A 19,537-nucleotide genomic window follows, 5' to 3' on the forward strand; every position below is an offset into this window, starting at 1 on the left:
CCCTCAGCGCCAAGAACAGACTGGCCAGCTCTAGGACCTCATGACTTCTTTACGGAGTGAATGAACAAATGAGTATATGAGTACACAATCAGCTCTGTGTTTGCCTAGAAGAAATCTCACCTCTGGCCTTTGATTGAACAGTGCCCACCTCAACCCCTTGATTCAGGTGTGCACTTAGTTGCTGTGTTGCTGACAGAAAATAAGAGGGAGGCCCTGGATTGGTCCGCACCTCACCCCACCAGGGCAAAGGGATGGAGAAAGCTGGCGAGGTCTCTTCTGAAGGGTTTAATTCTTGTCTCAGTTGAAAAACAAAACAAAAGGAGGCTGGAGTAATGCTTTGGTGTTGATTGTTTCTATTCTTTCCTTTTTCCCAGACAGGGAAGCGATCCAAGGCCAATATCATTTTCAACACTTCTCTTGGATCGATTTTTGGGGTTAAGAAGTATGCAGATGCCCTGCTGGAGATCATCCAGGAACGGAACCTCACCGTGAACTACAAGCAAAATCTCATTGAAGTCCGAGCCGATAAACAAGAGGCTGTGTTTGAGAACGTGGACAAACCTGGAGAGACCCAAGTGGTTCCCGTGAGTGGCGAGGTTAAGCTGTCAGGTGAACAGTGTTGTGGATGCAGGCGACATTGTGGCTCCTACTTCCCTGTCCATCACCATTGTGCACTGGGGGAGCTGGTTACAATGAGCATCTTAGGACAGTGAAGGAGGAGGGTGGACCAACATGGGTTAGGAAGAAAAAGAGGTAGGAGGCTGTGTTCATGGAAGGGAGGAGGGTTTATCTACTGGTACCAAGTAGATTTTTACCCTGTTTTATGTCTCTGCTTTCTTGGCACTGAGCCACTTGAAGCAGTCAAATATTTCACAACTTCAGTTACAGCCTAATGTTCTGGAAGGGCTTCCTTACATGCAGGATCTGGTGATTGATGGAGTTTATAGAATGGGAGAAACAGCCCTGATTGTGGTTAGTTCAAGAATGACAGGGACGTCTCTCACCTCTCAAGAGGCTGTCTTAAAACATCTTTCACCTGTGCGTGAAAGGAAGCACTTAAAGCCCTTTGAAAGATCTGGTGGAGATACACCCTGCTTGGGAAGGTTGCCTTTGTACATGGCCTTGGTTTCTCTGAGTCTCAGTTTATCCTGTGAGTGGGAATAGCAGCACTTTTGTAGCAGAAGGTGAGGAGTAAAAACAAAATGAAAAGGCGGCTGGAGAAGCATGCATGGAGGAATCATTTGTTTGTCATTCTGGCAAGAACTGTTAGCAGTGAGAAAACAGTGCACAGGCGTATTTTATTCATTCAGCATTTTTAGAGGTAAGAAAGGTTCCATGAAAATGAATTTTGAAGGAAATCAAAGATTAGTCTTCTAAGTATCGAAACTTTACATTGTAAGCTTTTAAGTCAAGTTCTTTCTAAATAAATTTCATACATCTTGTCTTTTGTACATGACTGTATTTAAAATCTTACTGATGACCCAAGGTCATAATTTTTAAATACTTTTTTTTTAGGGAAATAATCTCAACTTAGGGAAAGTTGCCGTGATAAAAATAGTAAATGTATAAATAATATAAACCTGTATATAGTCTTTACCTAGATGAACTTACTATAGAGTTTTATCCCATTTGTTTCCTCATCTCATTTCTCTCCCTCTCCCCGAAGCATTGAAAGGTTAGCCCTTTGCCCCTAAATACTTCACTGCAAATTTCCTGAGACATACGGGTAGTCTCGTACATAACCACAGTACAGCTATCAACTCAGCATATTTAACATGTATACAATATTTTAATCTACCATTGGTACTCCAGTTTTGTTTTCAATAGCATTTATAGTACTTTCCCCCTCTAGCACAGAATCCAGTTTACAGTCAGGTATTTCATTTAATTGTGGTGTCTCCTTAGTCTCCTTGAATCCGGAATGTTTCCCGTGACACTGGCATTTTGGAATAATACAGCCCCCCTCCCACACTTTAATTTTTTTAATAGAATGGTCTTAATTTTCGGTTTGTGTTTTCTTGTGATTCATTTCAGGTTATGATTTTTATTTTACTTTATTATTATAATTTTATTATTTGATTTTTTGTTAATCCTTACTTGAGGATGTTTTTCCCCATTGCTTTTCAGAGAGAGTGGGAGAAAAGAAGGGAGGGGAGGGATGGGGGGAAGGGAGAGAGAGAGGAACATCGACTGATTGCTTTACACATGCACCCCAACTGGGAGTGGGGAGCAAACCGCAACCCAGGTACTTGCCTTTGACCGGGATTCAAACCCGTGACACTTGGGTACTCAGGCTGATGCTCTAACCACTGAACACACTGGCCAGGGCCAGCTATGAGTTTTAGACTGAAATGCTGCTTAAGTGATGTGTCCTTCTAGGGTGAAAGCACACTGTGTTCAACTACCCCTCACTGATGATGTTCATTTAGACCAGTCAAGATATGAACCAGTTTCTCCATTGTATTATTATTATTTTTCTCTCGTGCTACTAGTAAGTCTGTAGGGAGACATTTTAAGACCATGTAAACATCCTATTCCTCATTAAAGTTTCCCCCTGGATCTAGCATCCATTGGTGATATTTTGCCTAATCCAATCTCTACTGCAGTGGTTGCAAAATGATGATTTTCCAGCATTTTCTCTAATTTTAGCAATAGGCTCTTGGCATTCTGTCAGCAAAAACCCTCCCTTCTCTCTTTATTAATTCACTAGAGGCCCGGGGCATGAAATTCGTGCCCGGGGGGTGGGGAGGAAGGGTCTCCTCAGCCCAGCCTGCACCCTCTCAAATCCAGGACCCCTTGGAGGATGTCCGACTGCCGGTTTAGGCAGTTGGACATTCCTCTCACAATCTGGGACCGCTAGCTCCTAACTGCTCGCCTGCCTGCCTGATCGCCCCCAACTGCCCCCCCCCCCCCCCGCTGGCCTGGTCGCCCCTTACTGCCCCCTCTGCCGACCTGGTTGCCCCCAACTGCCCCCCCCTGCCAGCCTGGTCGCCCCTCACAGCCCTGCCACCCCTGCCAGCCTGGTTGCCCCTAACTCCCCCCCCCCCGCCAGCCTGGTCACCCTCAACTGCCCCCACCTGCTGGACTGGCCGCCCCTCACTGCCCCCCTCTGCCTGCCTGGTCGCCCCATGCAGCCTGCTGTTTGGTCGTTTGGTCATCCCTCACTAATCCCCCTGCTGGCCTGGTCACCCCACACAGCCTGCCGTTCGGTTGTTACTGTGAGGGCGTCCCAACCAATTTGCATATTACCCTTTTATTAGTATAGATTATTAGTATGAACTCCTAAATTCTTACTTTCCTCCCGATGGTTTATAATTCATTATTTAAAAAAATATATATTTTTATTGATTTTTTACAGAGAGGAAGGGAGAGGGATAGAGAGTTAGAAACATCGATGAGAGAGAAACATTGATCAGCTGCCTCCCGCACACTCCCCACCGGGTATGTGCCCACAACCAAGGTACATGCCCTTGACCGGAATTGAACCTGGGACCCTTGAGTCTGCAGGCTGACGCTCTATCCACTGAGCCAAACTGGTTAGGGCTATAATTCATTATTATCTTTAATTACTTTGGTGCACAAATTGCCCCAGATTTTGAGGAGCCCTTTTAGATGGTTCCAATGTCCTTGTGACATGTCCCATCATATTTTTGAGCACTTTCTTACCTTATGGGGTCACGGGATTCCCAGGCTAAGTAGCATCTATTTGCTCCAGCTCAAGGTCAGTTATGAGTAGTTCATACAGTTACACTCCTAGGGTGTTTTAGGGCTAGTTAGCACCTTTCAAAAGCTTCTCAAACTACTCTGTTTTTGTATGTGTCCTTTTTGTAGTTTTCCAGTTTTCTTCTTTGGAACTGTCAAGAAGTTGTAAGTGACTTTGGAAGTCTCTCTATCTTCAGCTCTTTTTAATTGCTGCTTCCAATCTTTTACTGGATGGAAAATGAGAGAGACAAATGTTTAGTTTTATGTAAAGTAAAAGTGAATGGGTCATGAGTGAGGGCCCAAAGCATACTGTTTTGAGCAAAGTGTATGAGCTTGAGTGTATGAACTTAATTTCATTATTTGGTCTTTTTCACTTTGGTTTACCAGCTGTGTTCTGGGTAGTTGAGTTTACAGATAGGGACTTGGATAAATAGTTATTGTTTTTCTAAAGGGATTGTAAAGAAAGAAGATATTTGTGTCCCTTTTGAATTATAGGATTTCAGGTCAGATTATCTTCTCAAACCCAATACCACTCTTTTCTTTTTTTTGTAAAAATATTATTTTCTTATTCATTTTTTCTTCAATTACAGTTGACATACAATATTATATTGGTTTCAGGTGTACACCCTAGTGATTAGACTTTTATATAATTTTCAAAGTGATCTCCCTGATAAGTCTAGTATCCATCTGACCCCATAGGTAGTTATTACAATAGAGGCCTGGTGCAAAACATTCGTGCACTTGGGTGGGGGGGGGTGTCCCTCAGCCCGGCCTCTGTCCTTTCGCAATCTGGGAGCCTCGGGAGATGTCTGATGGACAGCGCGGGCCTAAGCTATCAGTCAGACATCCTTAGTGCTGCTGCGGAGGCGGGAGAGGCTACCGCCACCGCGGCTGGCTCACCAGCGGTCAGCCCAGCTTCTGCCCCCTGCATTGAGCATCCGCCCCCTGGTGGTCAGTGTGCGTCATAGCGACCGGTTGTTCCACTGTTCGGTTGATTTGCATATTACCCTTTTATTGTATAGGGTTATTGACTATATTCCCTATTCCACACTTTATATCCACATGACTTTTTTAACAAAATTTTTATTGTTGAAAGTATTATAAAGGTCCTCCCTTTTCCCCCATTAACCTCTTCCAGACTGCTCCCATCCTCCCTTCTCCCCCAGGCCCTCACCACCCCATTGTCTGTGTCCATGGGTTATGCATATATGTGTACAAGTTCATTGGTTGATCTCTTCCTACCCACCCTGCCCTGCCTTCCTCCACGTGACTTTTTATAACTTTCAATTTGTACCTCTTAATTCCTTCACCGTTTTCACCCATCCTCCATACCCTCCAGTCTAGCAATCATCAGTTCTCTATATCTATGAGTTTCTATTTTGTTTGTTTATTTCATTTTTTAGGTTCCACATATAAGTTAAATCATATGGTATTTGTCTTTCTCTGCCTGCTTTATTTCACTTAACATCCTTAGAGTCTATGTTGTAGCAAATGGCAAGGTTTCATTTTTTTTGGCTGAGTAATATTCCATTGTATATATGTACCACATCTTCTTTTTTAAAAAAATAAATCTTTATTGTTCAGATTATTACAATTGTTCCTTTTTCCCCCCCTCCCCCATAGCTCCCCTCCACCCGGTTCCCACCCCACCCTCTGCCCTTACCTCCCCCGCACTGTCCTCATCCATCGGTGTACGATTTTTGTCCAGTCTCTTCCCACATCCCCCACACCTCTTTCCCTGCCGAGAATTGTCAGTCCACTCCCTTTCTATGCCTCTGATTCTATTATATTCACCAGTTTATTCTGTTCATCAGATTTTTTATTCACTTGATTTTTAGATTCCCTTGTTGATAGATATGTATTTGTTGTTCATAATTTTTATCTTTACCTTTTTCTTCTTCTTCCTCTTCTTAAAGAATACCTTTCAGCATTTCATATAATACTGGTTTGGCGGTGATGAACTCCTTTAACTTTTTCTTATCTGTGAAGCTCTTTATCTGACCTTCAATTCTGAATGATAGCTTTGCTGGGTAGAGTAATCTTGGTTGTAGGTTCTTGCTATTCATCACTTTGAATATTTCTTGCCACTCCTGTCTGGCCTGCATAGTTTCTATTGAGAAATCAGCTGACAATCGTATGGGTGCTCCCTTGTAGGTAATTAACTGTTTTTCTCTTGCTGCTTTTAATATTCTCTCTTTGTCTTTTGCTCTTGGCATTTTAATTATGATGTGTCTTGGTGTGGTCCTCTTTGGATTCCTTTTATTTGGGGTTCTCTGTGCTTCCTGGACTTGTAAGTCTATTTCTTTCACCAGGTGGGGGAAGTTTTCTGTCATTATTTCTTCAAATAGGTTTTCAATATCTTGCTCTCTCTCTTCTTCGGGCACCCCCATAATTCGGATGTTGGTATGCTTGAGGTTGTCCCAGAGGCTCCTTACACTATCTTCAAATTTTTGAATTCTTTTTTCTTTTTGCTTTTCCAGTTGAGTGTTTTTTGCTTCTTTGTATTTCAAATCTTTGACTTGATTCTTGTGGTCCTCTAGTCTGCTGTTAGGTCTCTGTATAATATTTTTTATTTCAGTCAGTGTATGTTTAATTTCTAGTTGGTCCTTTTTCATATTCTTGAGGGTCTGGCTAAATTTATCGGCCTTTTCTAGGAAATTCTTGAAAAACCTTATAACTGTGGTTTTGAACTCTATATCCAGTCGTTTGCTTTCCTCCATTTCTTTCATTTGTGATCTGTTTCTTTGTCTCCGCATTTTCACTGCTTCCCTGAGTTGGTAGAGTAGCTTTGTGTGGTAGGTGTCCTATAAGGCCCAGTGGCTCAGCCTCCCCCAGTTACTTGAGGTGGACACTCTTGGTGCACCCCTTTGTGACCTGTGTGCACAGCCTTGTTGTAGTTAAGTCTTGATTGTTGTTGGTATCACTGGGAGGAATTGACCTCCAGGCCAATTGGCTGTGAGGATCAGCTGTGTCTACGCTGGGGGAACTTCTGTGCTGGAGACACCCTTATGAGACAAGACTTGCAAAATTGCAAAAGCCTCTGTGCTCAGCTTGGATGGGGTGGAGTCTTAGGGCGTAGCAGACAATCTTGGCTTCCCATCAGCCCTGCCCTATGAGGCCCCTGGTTCTCAGTGTCTCTTGGTAATCGCTGCAAGCACCTCTGAGAGAAAATCGCCCTCGAGTTTCGCCCGCTGCCAGCCAGTCCAGTTTCTCCCCGAATGAGTCTGGGTTCCCAGAGTCTCTCCCGGAACTGGAGTTCAGTGCAGTCGGGAGCTTCAGTCTCCCTCCCACTTTAGAAAGCCAGCCGCCCGTGTACTCCACTGCCCTTCCTCTCCACGTGCATGCGCGTCTCCATACCTCAGCCTTTTGCAGCTCCTCGGAGTCTCAATGTGCTTTCCTCTTTCCTTCTAGTTGTAGAATTTCCACTTAGCCAGCTTTCCTGTGGTTCTGGATGGTGACCGTTTTGTCTTTTAGTTGTAGTTTTGATATTGTTGTGCAAGGCAGCAGTTTAGGTGTTTACCTATGCCGCCATCTTGGTTTCTCTCTGTACCACATCTTCTTTATCCATTTGTCTATTGATGGATACTTAAATTTTTTCCATATCTTGGCTATTTTAAATAATGCTGCAATGAACATAGAGGTGCATATATTCTTTCAAATTAGTGTTTTGGGTTTCTTCAGATATATTCCCAGAAGTGGAATTGCTGGGTCATAAGGCATTCCATTTTTAATTTTTTGAGGTAACTACATACTGCTTTTCACAGTGGCTGCACTAATCTGCATTTTCATCAACAGTACATGAGGGTTCCCTTTTCTTCACTTCCTCAACAAACACTTGTTAATTTATTGATAGTAGCCATTCTGACAGGTGTGAGGTGATATCTCATTGTGGTTTTAATTTGCATCTCTCTGATGATTCGTGAGGTTAAGCATCTCTTCATATGTCTATTGGCCATCTGCATGTCCCCTTCGGAGAAGTGTCTATTCAGGTCCATTGCCAATTTTTAATTAGATTTTTTGTTTTTTAGTGTTGAGTTATATAAGTTTTTTTATAAATTTTGGATATTAACCCCTTATTAGATGTATCATGGATGAATATATTCTCTCATTAAGTGGGTCGTATTTTCAATTTGCTGGTGGTTTCCTTTGCTGTGCAAAAACTTTTTAGTTTGATATAGTCCCAGTTGTTTATTTTTTCTTTTGTTTCCCTTGCCTGAGGAAATATAAGAAAAAATATTGCTACGAGAAATATCTGATATTTTGTTGTCTATATTTTCTTCTAGGATTTTTATAATTTTGAGTCTAACATTTAAGTCTTTAGTCCATTTTGAGTTTATTCTTGTGTATGTTGTAAGAAGATGGTCTATTTTTATTTTGCCTACTATTTCTTTTGCACAGGATATTCATTAGTTCAAGTAAATAGTCATGCCTTTACAATGATTTTGTAAAAATATTGAACTTCTAGAAAGATATCTGGAATTCATAAGATTTAAGCCAGCTTAAAAAAGTGGTTGTAGTTAACTGAAGCACTGCAATGCAGACATGGCCTTAATGATTTGGTAGATGATGGTTGCTGACCATTCCCTCCATTATCCCTCAGATGTGTTCAGTCTCCACATTCATTAACAGACCCAGCCTCAGGGGCCCACGTCCCCAAAAAGCCACCCAAGATTACCCTGCAGAGCAGTACTGTGCGTTTTGCAGCACTCCTTCTTCCTTGGGGTTAACTCAGCTTATAATTGTCTGAAATTGGGAATAAATACAGGGCTTCTAGTGTCATCCATGACTGACAAGTACTGATGAACCTCCTTAGGGGAACTATGGGCTATTAACTCTCACAAGGTTGGAATTGTCTTAAAATGCTAAAGTTTTTACCTTAATAAAATGTTTTGTGAACTTTTGAATCAATTTAGAATTTCTAGATGGAATTTATTAAAACTCAATTAAAAGAATAAAAAGGATGAACTACAAAAAGTAGAGGAATAGAACATAAAAAAACAAAAAAGGGGCCAGTGCACCATTGCCAAGGGTAATCTTGACAGGTATTGCGGGGGAGGGGAGGGGCGGGAATCCACCCTGCCTTCTACACTGTTCAGTAAACTCAATACTGAATCAGACTCCTCTTTCCTCCAAGTTGCCAGGCAATATTCTTACCAACCTTTATTTCATTTTAAAATGGTGTTTTGACTGCTTCCTTTATTTTGAGGGTTGACCCATATTTGGGAATGCCACTCACTTATCAGCTCCTAACACAGCCTTGTCAAGTTTCAAGGACTCCGAGTACCTCTTGGCAGTCCCAGACTTTACAAGTCAGTAGATGACAGTCAGGGAGAGAGCAACTGAAATGTGCCAGCCCCTTTGTTTTCGTTTCAGTGAGGGAGAAACATCAATGGGTTCTTTCAGAACGTTAGTGAGGTTCCCTCCAGTATCTTGGATTCCTCCAGGCGTGCTGCCAGAGGAATCCTGTGGACTCTATGGGGAGACAGTGTCAACCAAGAGCGTGGTTAGTTATTTTATCACCAGACTTCAAAGGCGCCTGTAAGATCCTGGAGAAGGTGTAGATTAGTATAAGCACTACTTGTATAATACTCAGTGCAGCTAAAGCAGTGTATGGGTGAGGGAGGCGGGGGCAGAGCTTGTGGGGCTGTAGATATATGGAAAAAACACAAATTTGGATGCTCTTCTTTTTTTGTAGTACGAAATGCTTCATGTTACACCACCAATGAGCGCACCTGATGTCCTCAAGAAGAGTCCTTTGGTTGATGCTGCTGGCTGGGTGGATGTGGATAAAGAAACTCTGCAGCACAAGAAGTACTCAAATGTGTTTGGGATCGGAGACTGCACCAACCTTCCTACATCGAAGACCGCCGCTGCCGTAGGTAAGGTAACGTGCAGAGTTTCTTCCCCCTTCAAATGAAGTCACCCCAAGGCATCATGGTAACTGAAACAATAATTTGGCACAAATAGCATTCCACTAATAACGAGGAAACTTTTCTGGGTTGAAAATGACTTTGACTTCCCTGACACAGAATCATGTTGATGAACTTAGTATTGTGTAAAGAAGAAGGAATGTGTTGAGGGCTTTGTATCAGAGTAGCATGACCTCTTCTGCCTTTTCTAGGTCAGAGAGGTTGTTTTCAGGGGAGAGTGCATTAGAGAGAGGTCCCCACTTTTCCAGCTCTCAGGAATCCTGTTACTCCTCCTAGTGCCACACGCTCATCCCGGACCTTCTCAGTCTGTGACACCAGGCAGGTTGGCTATTTTTCTTCTGCCTGAAACACCATAAAGTTAGAGAAGCATTTGCTTCCCCAGAAAACACATGCAAGTCAATGAATGCTTGCAGACCAGAAAATTGTCCTGTTAAGACAAACACAGTGGAGCGTGCCCTGATTGGTACACCATTAAGGTCTCCGCCTGGAAAACTAAATTCTTCACCTCGATGTTCTGCACTAGCAGTGATGGGGAGAATTGCTTTGTACATTCTGTCCTCCATAGACAGGAACTGTCCTCTGTGGATGCTGTAAAGCACAAACCTCTCTACTGATGGGAATGGCAGTGTTTTGTGTGAATTGTACACCTGCAGCTCATGTTGTGTTACTTTCGCTGACTACTTCAACCCAAGAAAGACTTTCAAGGAAACCCACTGAATATCTTTTCCACTTTTGTTTTGTTTTGTAATTCTCACCCAAAGGTATTTTTCCATTGATTTTTTAAAACATTTTATTTTATTGTTTAAAGTATTACAAATAGTAGTACATATGTCTCCTTTTTCCCCCCATTGACCTTCCCCCGGCCTCCCCTACCTTTAGAGAGAGTGGAAGAGAGAGGGAAAGACAGAGAGAAATATCAATGTGAGAGAAACACATAGACTAGTTGCCTCCTGCATGTGCCTCAACCAGGGTCTGGACCTGGGAGGAGCCTGCAACTGAGGCTCCGGAATCGAACCCAGGATCCTTTGATCCACAGGCCGAGCTCCACTGAGCCAAACCGGCTAGGGCTCTTTTCCACTATTAATAGTCATTTCCCCCCAACATTTTATTTAAAAAATCTCAAACCTATGAAACATTTGAAAGTACAGTGAATACCCATATATTCTTCAGGTATTAACTGATTACTAATGTTATATGGCATTTGCTTTATCACTCTATGTACATTTTTTTTGCTGAGTTATTAGGAAGTGACTTTTGACTTCTTAATACTTCACCCTCAAATAATTCAACTTGCATCTCCTAAGAAAAAGGACTTTCTCCTCTATCTCCCCAAGATCATCATCACATCCAAGAAATGGAACATTGTATTAGAAAATCATCTCATATACAATCCAGTTTGAATTTCTCCAGTTTTCCTAATAATGTTTCTATGGCTCAGTCCTCTCTTAAATGCATGAACCAGTCAAGGACTGTTAGCAGAGGTTAATAAAGGGAAGGGAAGCAAAGGGAATTGGACACTGAGCCTGTTGGCTACACCAGGAAGCTACAGCTTCACACACACTCCAGGGGTCCACAGCCTTACCAGGACAAGGATGAACTCCCCCACCTACAGAATTGGGGGGGGGGGGGTGTGCTGGGGAGGTAAGCACGTGTGCAGTAGAAGTCAAAATGGCGCAGGGGGAAGTGCCTGACCATAGAGGCCTGGGAAAGGGAGCATTGGTCAGGGGGTGGACCCATCAAAAGCCTGCAAAAGCTTGGGAAGTTGATTGGTTATTTAGAAAAACTCCTGGTCTTTCAAGCCCAGGGGAACAAAGATCTCTCTCTCTCTCTCTCTCTCTCTCTCTCTCTCTCTCTCTTTCTCTCTCTCTCCCTCTCTCTCTCTCTCTCTCTCTGTTCCTGTGTGCTTGTGCAACCATGCGGATCTAGTAGCTAACTGGGGCCCCAGGCAAACCTCTCTGGCTTCCAAGGACTAAGCTTTAATATGAAATGGAAACTCTGGACACTGGCCTTTGTTTGGGCCTTGATAAAGACAAGGTTGGACTTTTTCATGGCCAGATGGTTGGAGATGGGACATTGGGAACTCAGGGGCAATCCAGGGGCAGCCTTCCTGAACAGATCTTGTCATACCATGATCTCCCATGCATGGGTCCTTGGAATGCTTTTCTCTGGATCCCGTGGAGGAGCCCGATTTCCCCAGGACCACACACTACTCAGGGGTCCTCAAACTTTTTAAACAGGGGGCCAGTTCACTGTCCCTCAGACCGTTGGAGGGCCGGACTATAGTTTAAAAAAAACTATGAACAAATTCCTATGCACACTGCACATATCTTATTTTGAAGTAAAAAAACAAAACGGCAAAAATACCCGCATGTGGCCCGTGGGCCGTAGTTTGAGGACGCCTGCTCTACATTGATTGTCATGTCTCTGGTTTCCTTTAATCTAGAACATGCCCTCTAACATTTTTTTTTTAAACTTTTATGACATTGGCATTTTTTAAGAGTCCAGGATGGTTAATCTGTAGAATATGCCATAATTTAGAATTGCCTAATTTTTCTTGTATTGGGATTCAGGTTAAAGTTTCACAGGACCCTCCACACAGGAGGTTGTGTGCCTCCCACTGTGTTGCCTCAGGAGTCCATTATGTTCATTTGTCTCGTCCTGGGTTCTTTGTCTTTGGGATTTATAGGTAGACTTCGGGGCCATACTTTGAATTTACATTTCTCTTAATGGAAGGCTGCTGAATTTATGTATTAAATACCTGTGCTGCATGTGAGACACAGATTACCCAACTTTTGACTTTCTTCAAAAAAACATGTCTGATTCCATGTTCCAAATAGATACTATTAAATACAATTAAATGAAAATTCTAAATGGAGTCTTGCTTCCAGCCCTACCCCATCTTCTGAGCCTCTACATTCCCCCTGACCATGTAGAAAGCATCCCCTTATTTATTTATTTATTTATTTATTTATTTATTTATTTATTTATAGTTAAAAGTATTACAGATGTCCCTGTTTGCATGGAGGGCATCCCGTTGTTTTTACATGTTTTTTTACAATCTGTATTATATTGTATGGTTGCTCCAGGGTTTATTTAACAAGTTCACACAACTTGTATTTGCATTGTTTCCAACCCATATTATTCTTGAACTGTGCCTCAGTGAATGCTCTTCTTTCTGTCATTTCACTTGTGTGAAAGTCTATTTGCTCTTCTCTTTGGTGTCAATAGTCTTGACTTTCCCCAGGTGGATCTGCATTTCTGCCCCTCCTCAAGTCCTCTGAATTTACATTCCTCTTTATGTAAGGCTGCTGAATTTATGTGTTGAAAATACATAAATTCTTAGCAATGTTTATACTTGTCCCACAAATCTGTCCCTGGCGTTCCCTGCCACCAGCCAGGTGTCTTACCTCCGTCCAGGCCATCGTACTATTGCGAGCGAGACCCTCTCTTGCCACACGGAGTCTGGCTTTCCTGCAGCTCCTGCCTCTTCCTCTGCTTCTCTCTGCCCCAGGATTCTCCATGAATTACATACAGCACCGCCAAGACCAGCATGTGACGTTTAACAAAAGTTAACTGAAGGCTTGGGTGTAACAGAAAGGGATTATAATACAGGGGAGCCCCCCAACACCCCCCCCCCACACACACTCAATACACCTCCACACACATACACCTTACACCTGGACAGTGTGACTGCTTCTTGGGTCCAAGGGCCCAGCCTCTCCGCAGGTGGCACCCTCTGGCCTCTTCTCTCCTTTTCTGTTGGCCTTGATGGCCTGCTGCAGGGGCCTCTTCGGGTTTTCTCAGTACAGATTCTAAACTCTTCATGGCCCTCACAGAGGAATAAAGTTTTCTAAAGGGGAAATATGATCTTTAGAGATGTTATCTGGCTCACAACAAAGATAGCTGGTATAATAATAAAAGCGTAATATGCAAATTGACTGAAGGGCCGAACAGCAGAACAACCGTCCGGATGACCATGCCATGACACGCACTGGTGCCAGCCAAGGCAGGTGCGATGCAATTGGTTTTGGGGGGGCCCGCCATTGCCCCACGATTGCCCCGCAGAGGGAGGCCCAGGCCACCGGTTGGCAGGGCGATCAATCGAGGTGGAAAGGGGGTGTTGGCGGGCAGCACCAGGCCAAGGTGGGTGCAGGCGGGGGGAGGGGCTGGCTGCTGGCAGCAGGGGGAAACCTGGGTGCCGGTAGCTGGAGGGAAGCCTGGGTCCCGGGTTCTAGCTGCTGGAGGGAAGCCAGTGCCAGCAGCCGAGGGAAGGAAGGCCTACCCTTGCAGGAATTTTGTGCATTGGGCCTCTAGTATACATATATATATCTATATGTATATATGTGTATATAATAATATATATATATATATATATATATATATATATATATATATATATATAACTAGAGGCTCGATGCATGAAATTCGTTCAAGGGACTCGGCCCTTGCAACTGCAGTGGCTGGCCTCGGCCCTCACAGCCCCGGCTTCGTCTGGAAGGATGTTTAGCAGTCCGGTCTAATTAGCATATTATGCTTTTATTATTATAGACTAGTGGCAATGTGCATGAATTCATGCACACTGAAAGGGAATTAAGTAGAAGAAATATTTTAATATCACTATTTGCCAAGTCCTGGGTGTGGGTATCCAGTTCCCTCCTCCCTCCTGTCAGAGTCTGTGTCGGCTCCTGCAGGGAGGCAGCATCAAAGCCGGCACCCTGCGGGGCTGCAGGACTCCCCTAAGTCCCAGAGTCCCAAAGACCCTTGGGGCGACTCCCTCGAGTCCCGGAGTCCTACAGCCATCTTGTGATGGCATGAGGGCTTCACAGCAAGACGATGTGAGGACCACCTAGGCTTTTATTAGTAAGATAGTATTTTTAAGCAGAGTTATTTATTTATTATATTTTGGATCCTTAAATTCCAGTAAAAAATTCATTGCTCTTTTGGGCATCAGCAAACTACAGCCTGCTGGCCAAATGCAGCTTGCTGCTTGGTTTCATACAGTTGGCTAAGATGTTTTCTACAGATGAACATTTATAATCAATTTGATGATAGGGAACACTGACTCTTATTCTTAAGAAAAGAATTCCATTCTTCTCATTAGTAGACTTATAGTACAAGAAGTTATTATTATACTTTTTTACATTTTGAATTTTGTTAATAAAGATTTTTGTTTTTTTCATGTTATATAATAGCTTTGGTTTTGCCTCTTGGCCCACAAGGTCTAAAATTTTGCTTTACAGAAAAATTTGCTGACCCTGATTTTGGGGATTGCAAAATAATCACTTTAATGAGCATTTTACAGTAGATAGATAATGCATCTTTCCTCAGAGGTCAATCCAATCTCCCATCTCTAGAGACACAAACTACTTGTATTTTTAAAAGGGCAGTCTTTTTAAAAATATATTTTCAATTACAGTTGAGATACAATATTATGTTAGTTTCAGGTGTAAAACATAGTGATTATACATTAATATTCCTTATGAAGTGATCATCCCAATAAGTCTAATACCCATCTAACACCATATATAGTCATTACAATATTATTGACTATATTCCCTATGGTATACATTCCTGTGACTATTTTTATAACTGGCATATTTTGTTTTGTTTTGTTAATCCTCACCTGAGGATATTTTTCCATTGGTTTTTAGGGAGAGTGGAAGAGAGAGGGAAAGAGAGAGAAACATCTATATGAGAGAAACACATCGATTGGTTGCCTCCTGCACAAGCCCTGACCAGGGCCCAGGCTGGTGAGTAGCCTGCAACTAAGGTGCATGCCCTTGACCAGAATCGAACCCGGGATCCTTTGGTCCACAGGCCGACACTCTGTCCACTGAGCCAAACCGGCTAGGGCCATTTTGTACTCCTTAATCCCTTCTTTTTTGCCCAGCCCCCCAACCTCCCTCCCATCTGGCAACCACCAATTTAAAACCGAACACTATTCTGGGATTAGATAATATTAAGGAATTATTACTAGAAATTTGGGTGTAAGCATGTTATTATGTTTGTGTTAAAAAAAAACAAAACAAAACACATCTTCACCTATTAAAGATATACACAGAAATATTTTTGGGTGAGTTGCTATGATGTTTGCTCTAAAAATGCTCCAGGAAGAAAAGTGGCATGTGTGATGGGATAGATGTAACAAGAATGACAGAGTTGGAAAATTTTCATAATAAAAAAGGCAGCCTCCCTTTCTTGCCACCAGAAAACAAAAACGGCTATCTATCTATCTATCTATCTATCTATCTATCTATCTATCTATAATCTATCTATATCTTCTATCTATTATCTATCTATCTATCTATCTATCTATCATCTATCTATCATCTTCTATCTAATCTGGTCAAACCTCAGGGCAGTCTAGTACAGAGGAAAGCTCACTGTTTTGCCTAATTGATATACTTAGGGTATTAATGTAGGCTGGGACACAGGGACATCCCAGATGACTAGGGGATATGGGGCACACAGATCAAGTGATACCCACTGAACCCTAGGAGGAAGGGGGTGGAGTTGGGGTGTTGTCTTCCTTATAGTCCTTTTGTTTGAAATTGCCAGTCCTCCTGTCAGAGAGAGCTGGCTCGTCAGTGTCAAACTTGTGGAGGCACTTAGGTGGGCCTTTGATGAACTGAAGAACCCCTTCTGGTATCCAGAACTTCAAATAGTAAGAATCATGTTCTAGTTAAAATTTAGAAGGATGGGGAATGGAGCCTTCTCAACTGGTTCACGTTAAAGTTATCTGCAAATGAGGGTTTATGAAAAACCTAGATGCTTATATTTTTCTGACTTTTCCATTTCTCTTACAGCTGCCCAGTCAGGAATCCTTGACAGAACAATTTCTCTGATCATGAAGAATAAAGCACCAATGAAGAAGGTTTGTAAGAGTCAGAGTCTCAATTATCAAATTCCATTCTGTGAGAAAACAATGTTTTCCTACAATGTTGGCACTTTCTTAATTAGTTTCTTTAATATAGCCATTGCAATTGTTGCCTTTCGTACTACTTTTTGTTATATAATCTTCATTTTTCATGGTACAAAAAAAAAAAAAAAAAAAAAAAGAAAAAAATTTGCAACTGCTCAGAGTAAAGAATAAATTCTAAAGTATCTGTATAACGTCATGAAAAAAGCCACTTTCCAACTCAGTTTCATGTACAATTTTAGTATGATGGCTACACGTCATGTCCACTGGTGACGAGCTACAATCGCGTGATTCTTGCGGAGTTTAACTACAACTTGCAGCCCGTGGAGACCTTCCCCTTTGACCAGAGCAAAGAGAGACTCTCCATGTACCTCATGAAGGCCGACATGATGCCCTTTCTGTACTGGAATATGATGCTAAAGTAAGTGCATCGCTGGGGGAGAGGCACGTCTTTTAGCCTATCGCACCCCCTTGTGCAGGGCGATGGTTTTAAGGAGGCCTTCCAGCTTCAGGAGAAATCATGACCCGGAGCCCAGGACTGGCCACTGGGATCCCCTTACTGTGCTGTGTCTTATGGTGATGGCAGCCTGCGAAGGATGCTGGATCCTCAGCCACACTTGGTGTGAGAGAGGCTGCCCTGGGTGAGGAAAGGGAGTAGTATATCCACCACCCACAGGGGTCACAGCCTCTTCTCTTCATTATTGGCAGCAACCAAGTCTTCTCTCTTTTTTCATGTTCTGGCTTTTTCTCACTGCTGGATTAATAATAATAATAAATCCTGGTAAATCATTTTTTTACATGTTAAGTAGTTTTTGCGTTGGTCACTTACTAGCTGTGTGTCTTAGGACAAGTTGTTTAAACTCTCTGTGTTTAACTTTTTTAAAAAAATCCTTTATTGTTTAAAGTATTACATATGTCTCCTTTTTCCCCCATTGACCTCTCCCCAGCTGTTCCCACCCCCCAGCACATGCCCTCACCCCTCTACTGTCTGTGTCCATGGGTTATGCTTATATGCATGCATACAAGTCCTTTGGTTGATCTCTTATCCCTCCAATCCCTCCTGATGGCCTGCGTTTAACTTTTTTATCTGCAAATGAAAGTAACCTCAGAGGATGGGGATTAATGAGGTAACGCATTAAAAGACAGCTACATAGTACACATAGTAGTGCATAAATAGAGTAAGAACATTTAATAATTCTTTTTCTTAGTTCCAAACAATGAAAATCTCATTTGACCTGTACAAACTACTATGAGATAGGTAAGTCAGGGTATCTATACTAGTGGTTTTCTTTTTATACCAGTGGTTTTCAACCAGAGTGATTTTGCCCCTTAGGGGGCATTTGGCAATATCTGGAGACATATTTGGTTGTCACAGCTGGAGGGGATGCTACTGGCTTCTCGTGAGCAAAGGCCAGGGATGCTGCTAAACACCGTACAATGCACAGGACAGTCCCCACAACGAAGAAGTAGCTGGTTCAATGTGTCAGTAGGCTAAGGTTGAGAAACCTGGACCTATGCTTTATTTATAAGCAAATGAAAGTAGGGAGGATTGCAGTTTGCCTGTAGTAGAGATTGCATGCAAGTTTGCTGAACTGAGTGAGCATGTCCAGGCTCACACAGCAAGTCAGTGTCGAAGCCAGAACTCGCAGCATGTCCCCTCCTAGTCACAGGATCTTTCTACCTCACAAGACAAATCTTGCTTTATGTGCTGATAAGCATGTCTGTGAGCTATCTGACTCTATCAACATCCTGCTGACTGAGGTCACTCCCATCTTTTCTGATGCAAATACCTTTTCCTTGTCGTTTCTTACAGGGGTTACTGGGGCGGACCGGCCTTCCTGCGGAAGTTGTTTCACCTGGGCATGAGTTAAGGATGGCTCAACCCTTGCTATCTCTGGGCGGCTTCTGGACCAGGATCACAGTCAGACTGGCCAAGAGCAGCACGAAGAGCTCCAGACCTAACCCTGTAAAGAGTTTAGTGCTGGATGCTGGGTGACGGGGACTAAATGCCTCCCTTTCAAGTCCCTCTCAACAGCCACTGTCCAGGCTGCCCGGGATGAGCTTGGTTCCTTGGAAATGTTAAAATAAAGGAATAGACTTCTATTTTTTAACTAAAAGCTTGTCATTGAGATTCTATGAAAAAAAATTTTTTAATCTGGATTAGTGGAATGAAAAGTCATAGCGCTTGGGAGGAAAAGATGGTGGTGGTGGAATAGCTTTTCTGTCATGGTCTCTGAGTATTCAGCAGATAGCTGGTGTAATTTCACCCGAGCCTGTTTGGATTCACAGGAAACCAGGGTTATTCCAGGGAGAAGGTTTAAACAGTGTGACCGCCCTGAGCACGTGCTGCAGGAGCACAGTGGAGTGGACCCAGCGCTCGGCCACCGCCCCTCTGTGGCCACCGCCCCTCTGCAGCCATGGCTACGGCCACGCCACCGCCCCTCAGCGGCACCACCATGTTTGTGCTGAGGCCACACCCTCTCCCAGCCAGCCACGGATGCGGTGGGATACTAGTGTTGTAGGTGCTGTAGGATACGGGACTTCTCTACTGGGCAATTTTGGCTCTAGGATTCCCCATCAACCTGGCTGAAACTTTCTTAGAACTGTATCAGGTCTGCGATGCTCCTGGGCCCTCCACTTTTCCCAGGCGTCTCAGCTGAATCATGGTGTGAGAGCCCTCCCTGCCTTCTCCGTTAGCCTCTGCAGACATCTGCCCCGCCCCACGCCCCACCCCGCCACCCGCCCCCTGAAGTCTCTTGCAAATGTAATTCTGCCATGGAACCTGCTTCCCAGAGAGCTCACACACAGTGAGGATGGGGTTAGAGGAATTCTGATGTGTGTGGTAAGCATTTGCTTAATTCAGTCCCAATTTGGGCCTTGAAAATTTTGAATAAGTTCACATGAGAAATATGGCAGGAAATAGTTCCAGTTTAGTTCAGCAGTGGCTTAAAAAAATTGTTTCTAATGAGTTTATTTGTAGAAGTTT

General features: G+C 43.1%; 1 protein-coding gene across 2 annotated transcripts in view; it reads left to right on the forward strand.

Moving 5' to 3' along the window:
• The window catches only part of SQOR (sulfide quinone oxidoreductase), a gene marked incomplete at its 5' end in the record, with an annotated part of 71,765 nt that extends 52,483 nt beyond the window's left edge, over window positions 1–19,282 (forward strand). For both annotated transcript variants that reach the window (XM_079769237.1, XM_079769236.1), the window contains 5 exons: window positions 375–584; window positions 9,398–9,581; window positions 16,439–16,506; window positions 16,794–16,972; window positions 18,365–19,282. In XM_079769237.1, coding sequence (XP_079625363.1) covers window positions 375–584; window positions 9,398–9,581; window positions 16,439–16,506; window positions 16,794–16,972; window positions 18,365–18,422 — 699 coding nt within the window. In that variant the 3' untranslated portion in view covers window positions 18,423–19,282. The remainder of the gene's footprint in view (window positions 1–374; window positions 585–9,397; window positions 9,582–16,438; window positions 16,507–16,793; window positions 16,973–18,364) is intronic.
• Window positions 19,283–19,537: the final 255 nt, after the last annotated feature.

This window comes from Cnephaeus nilssonii, assembly GCF_951640355.1.
Source record: "Cnephaeus nilssonii genome assembly, chromosome: 4".
Taxonomy (NCBI): domain Eukaryota; kingdom Metazoa; phylum Chordata; class Mammalia; order Chiroptera; family Vespertilionidae; genus Cnephaeus; species Cnephaeus nilssonii.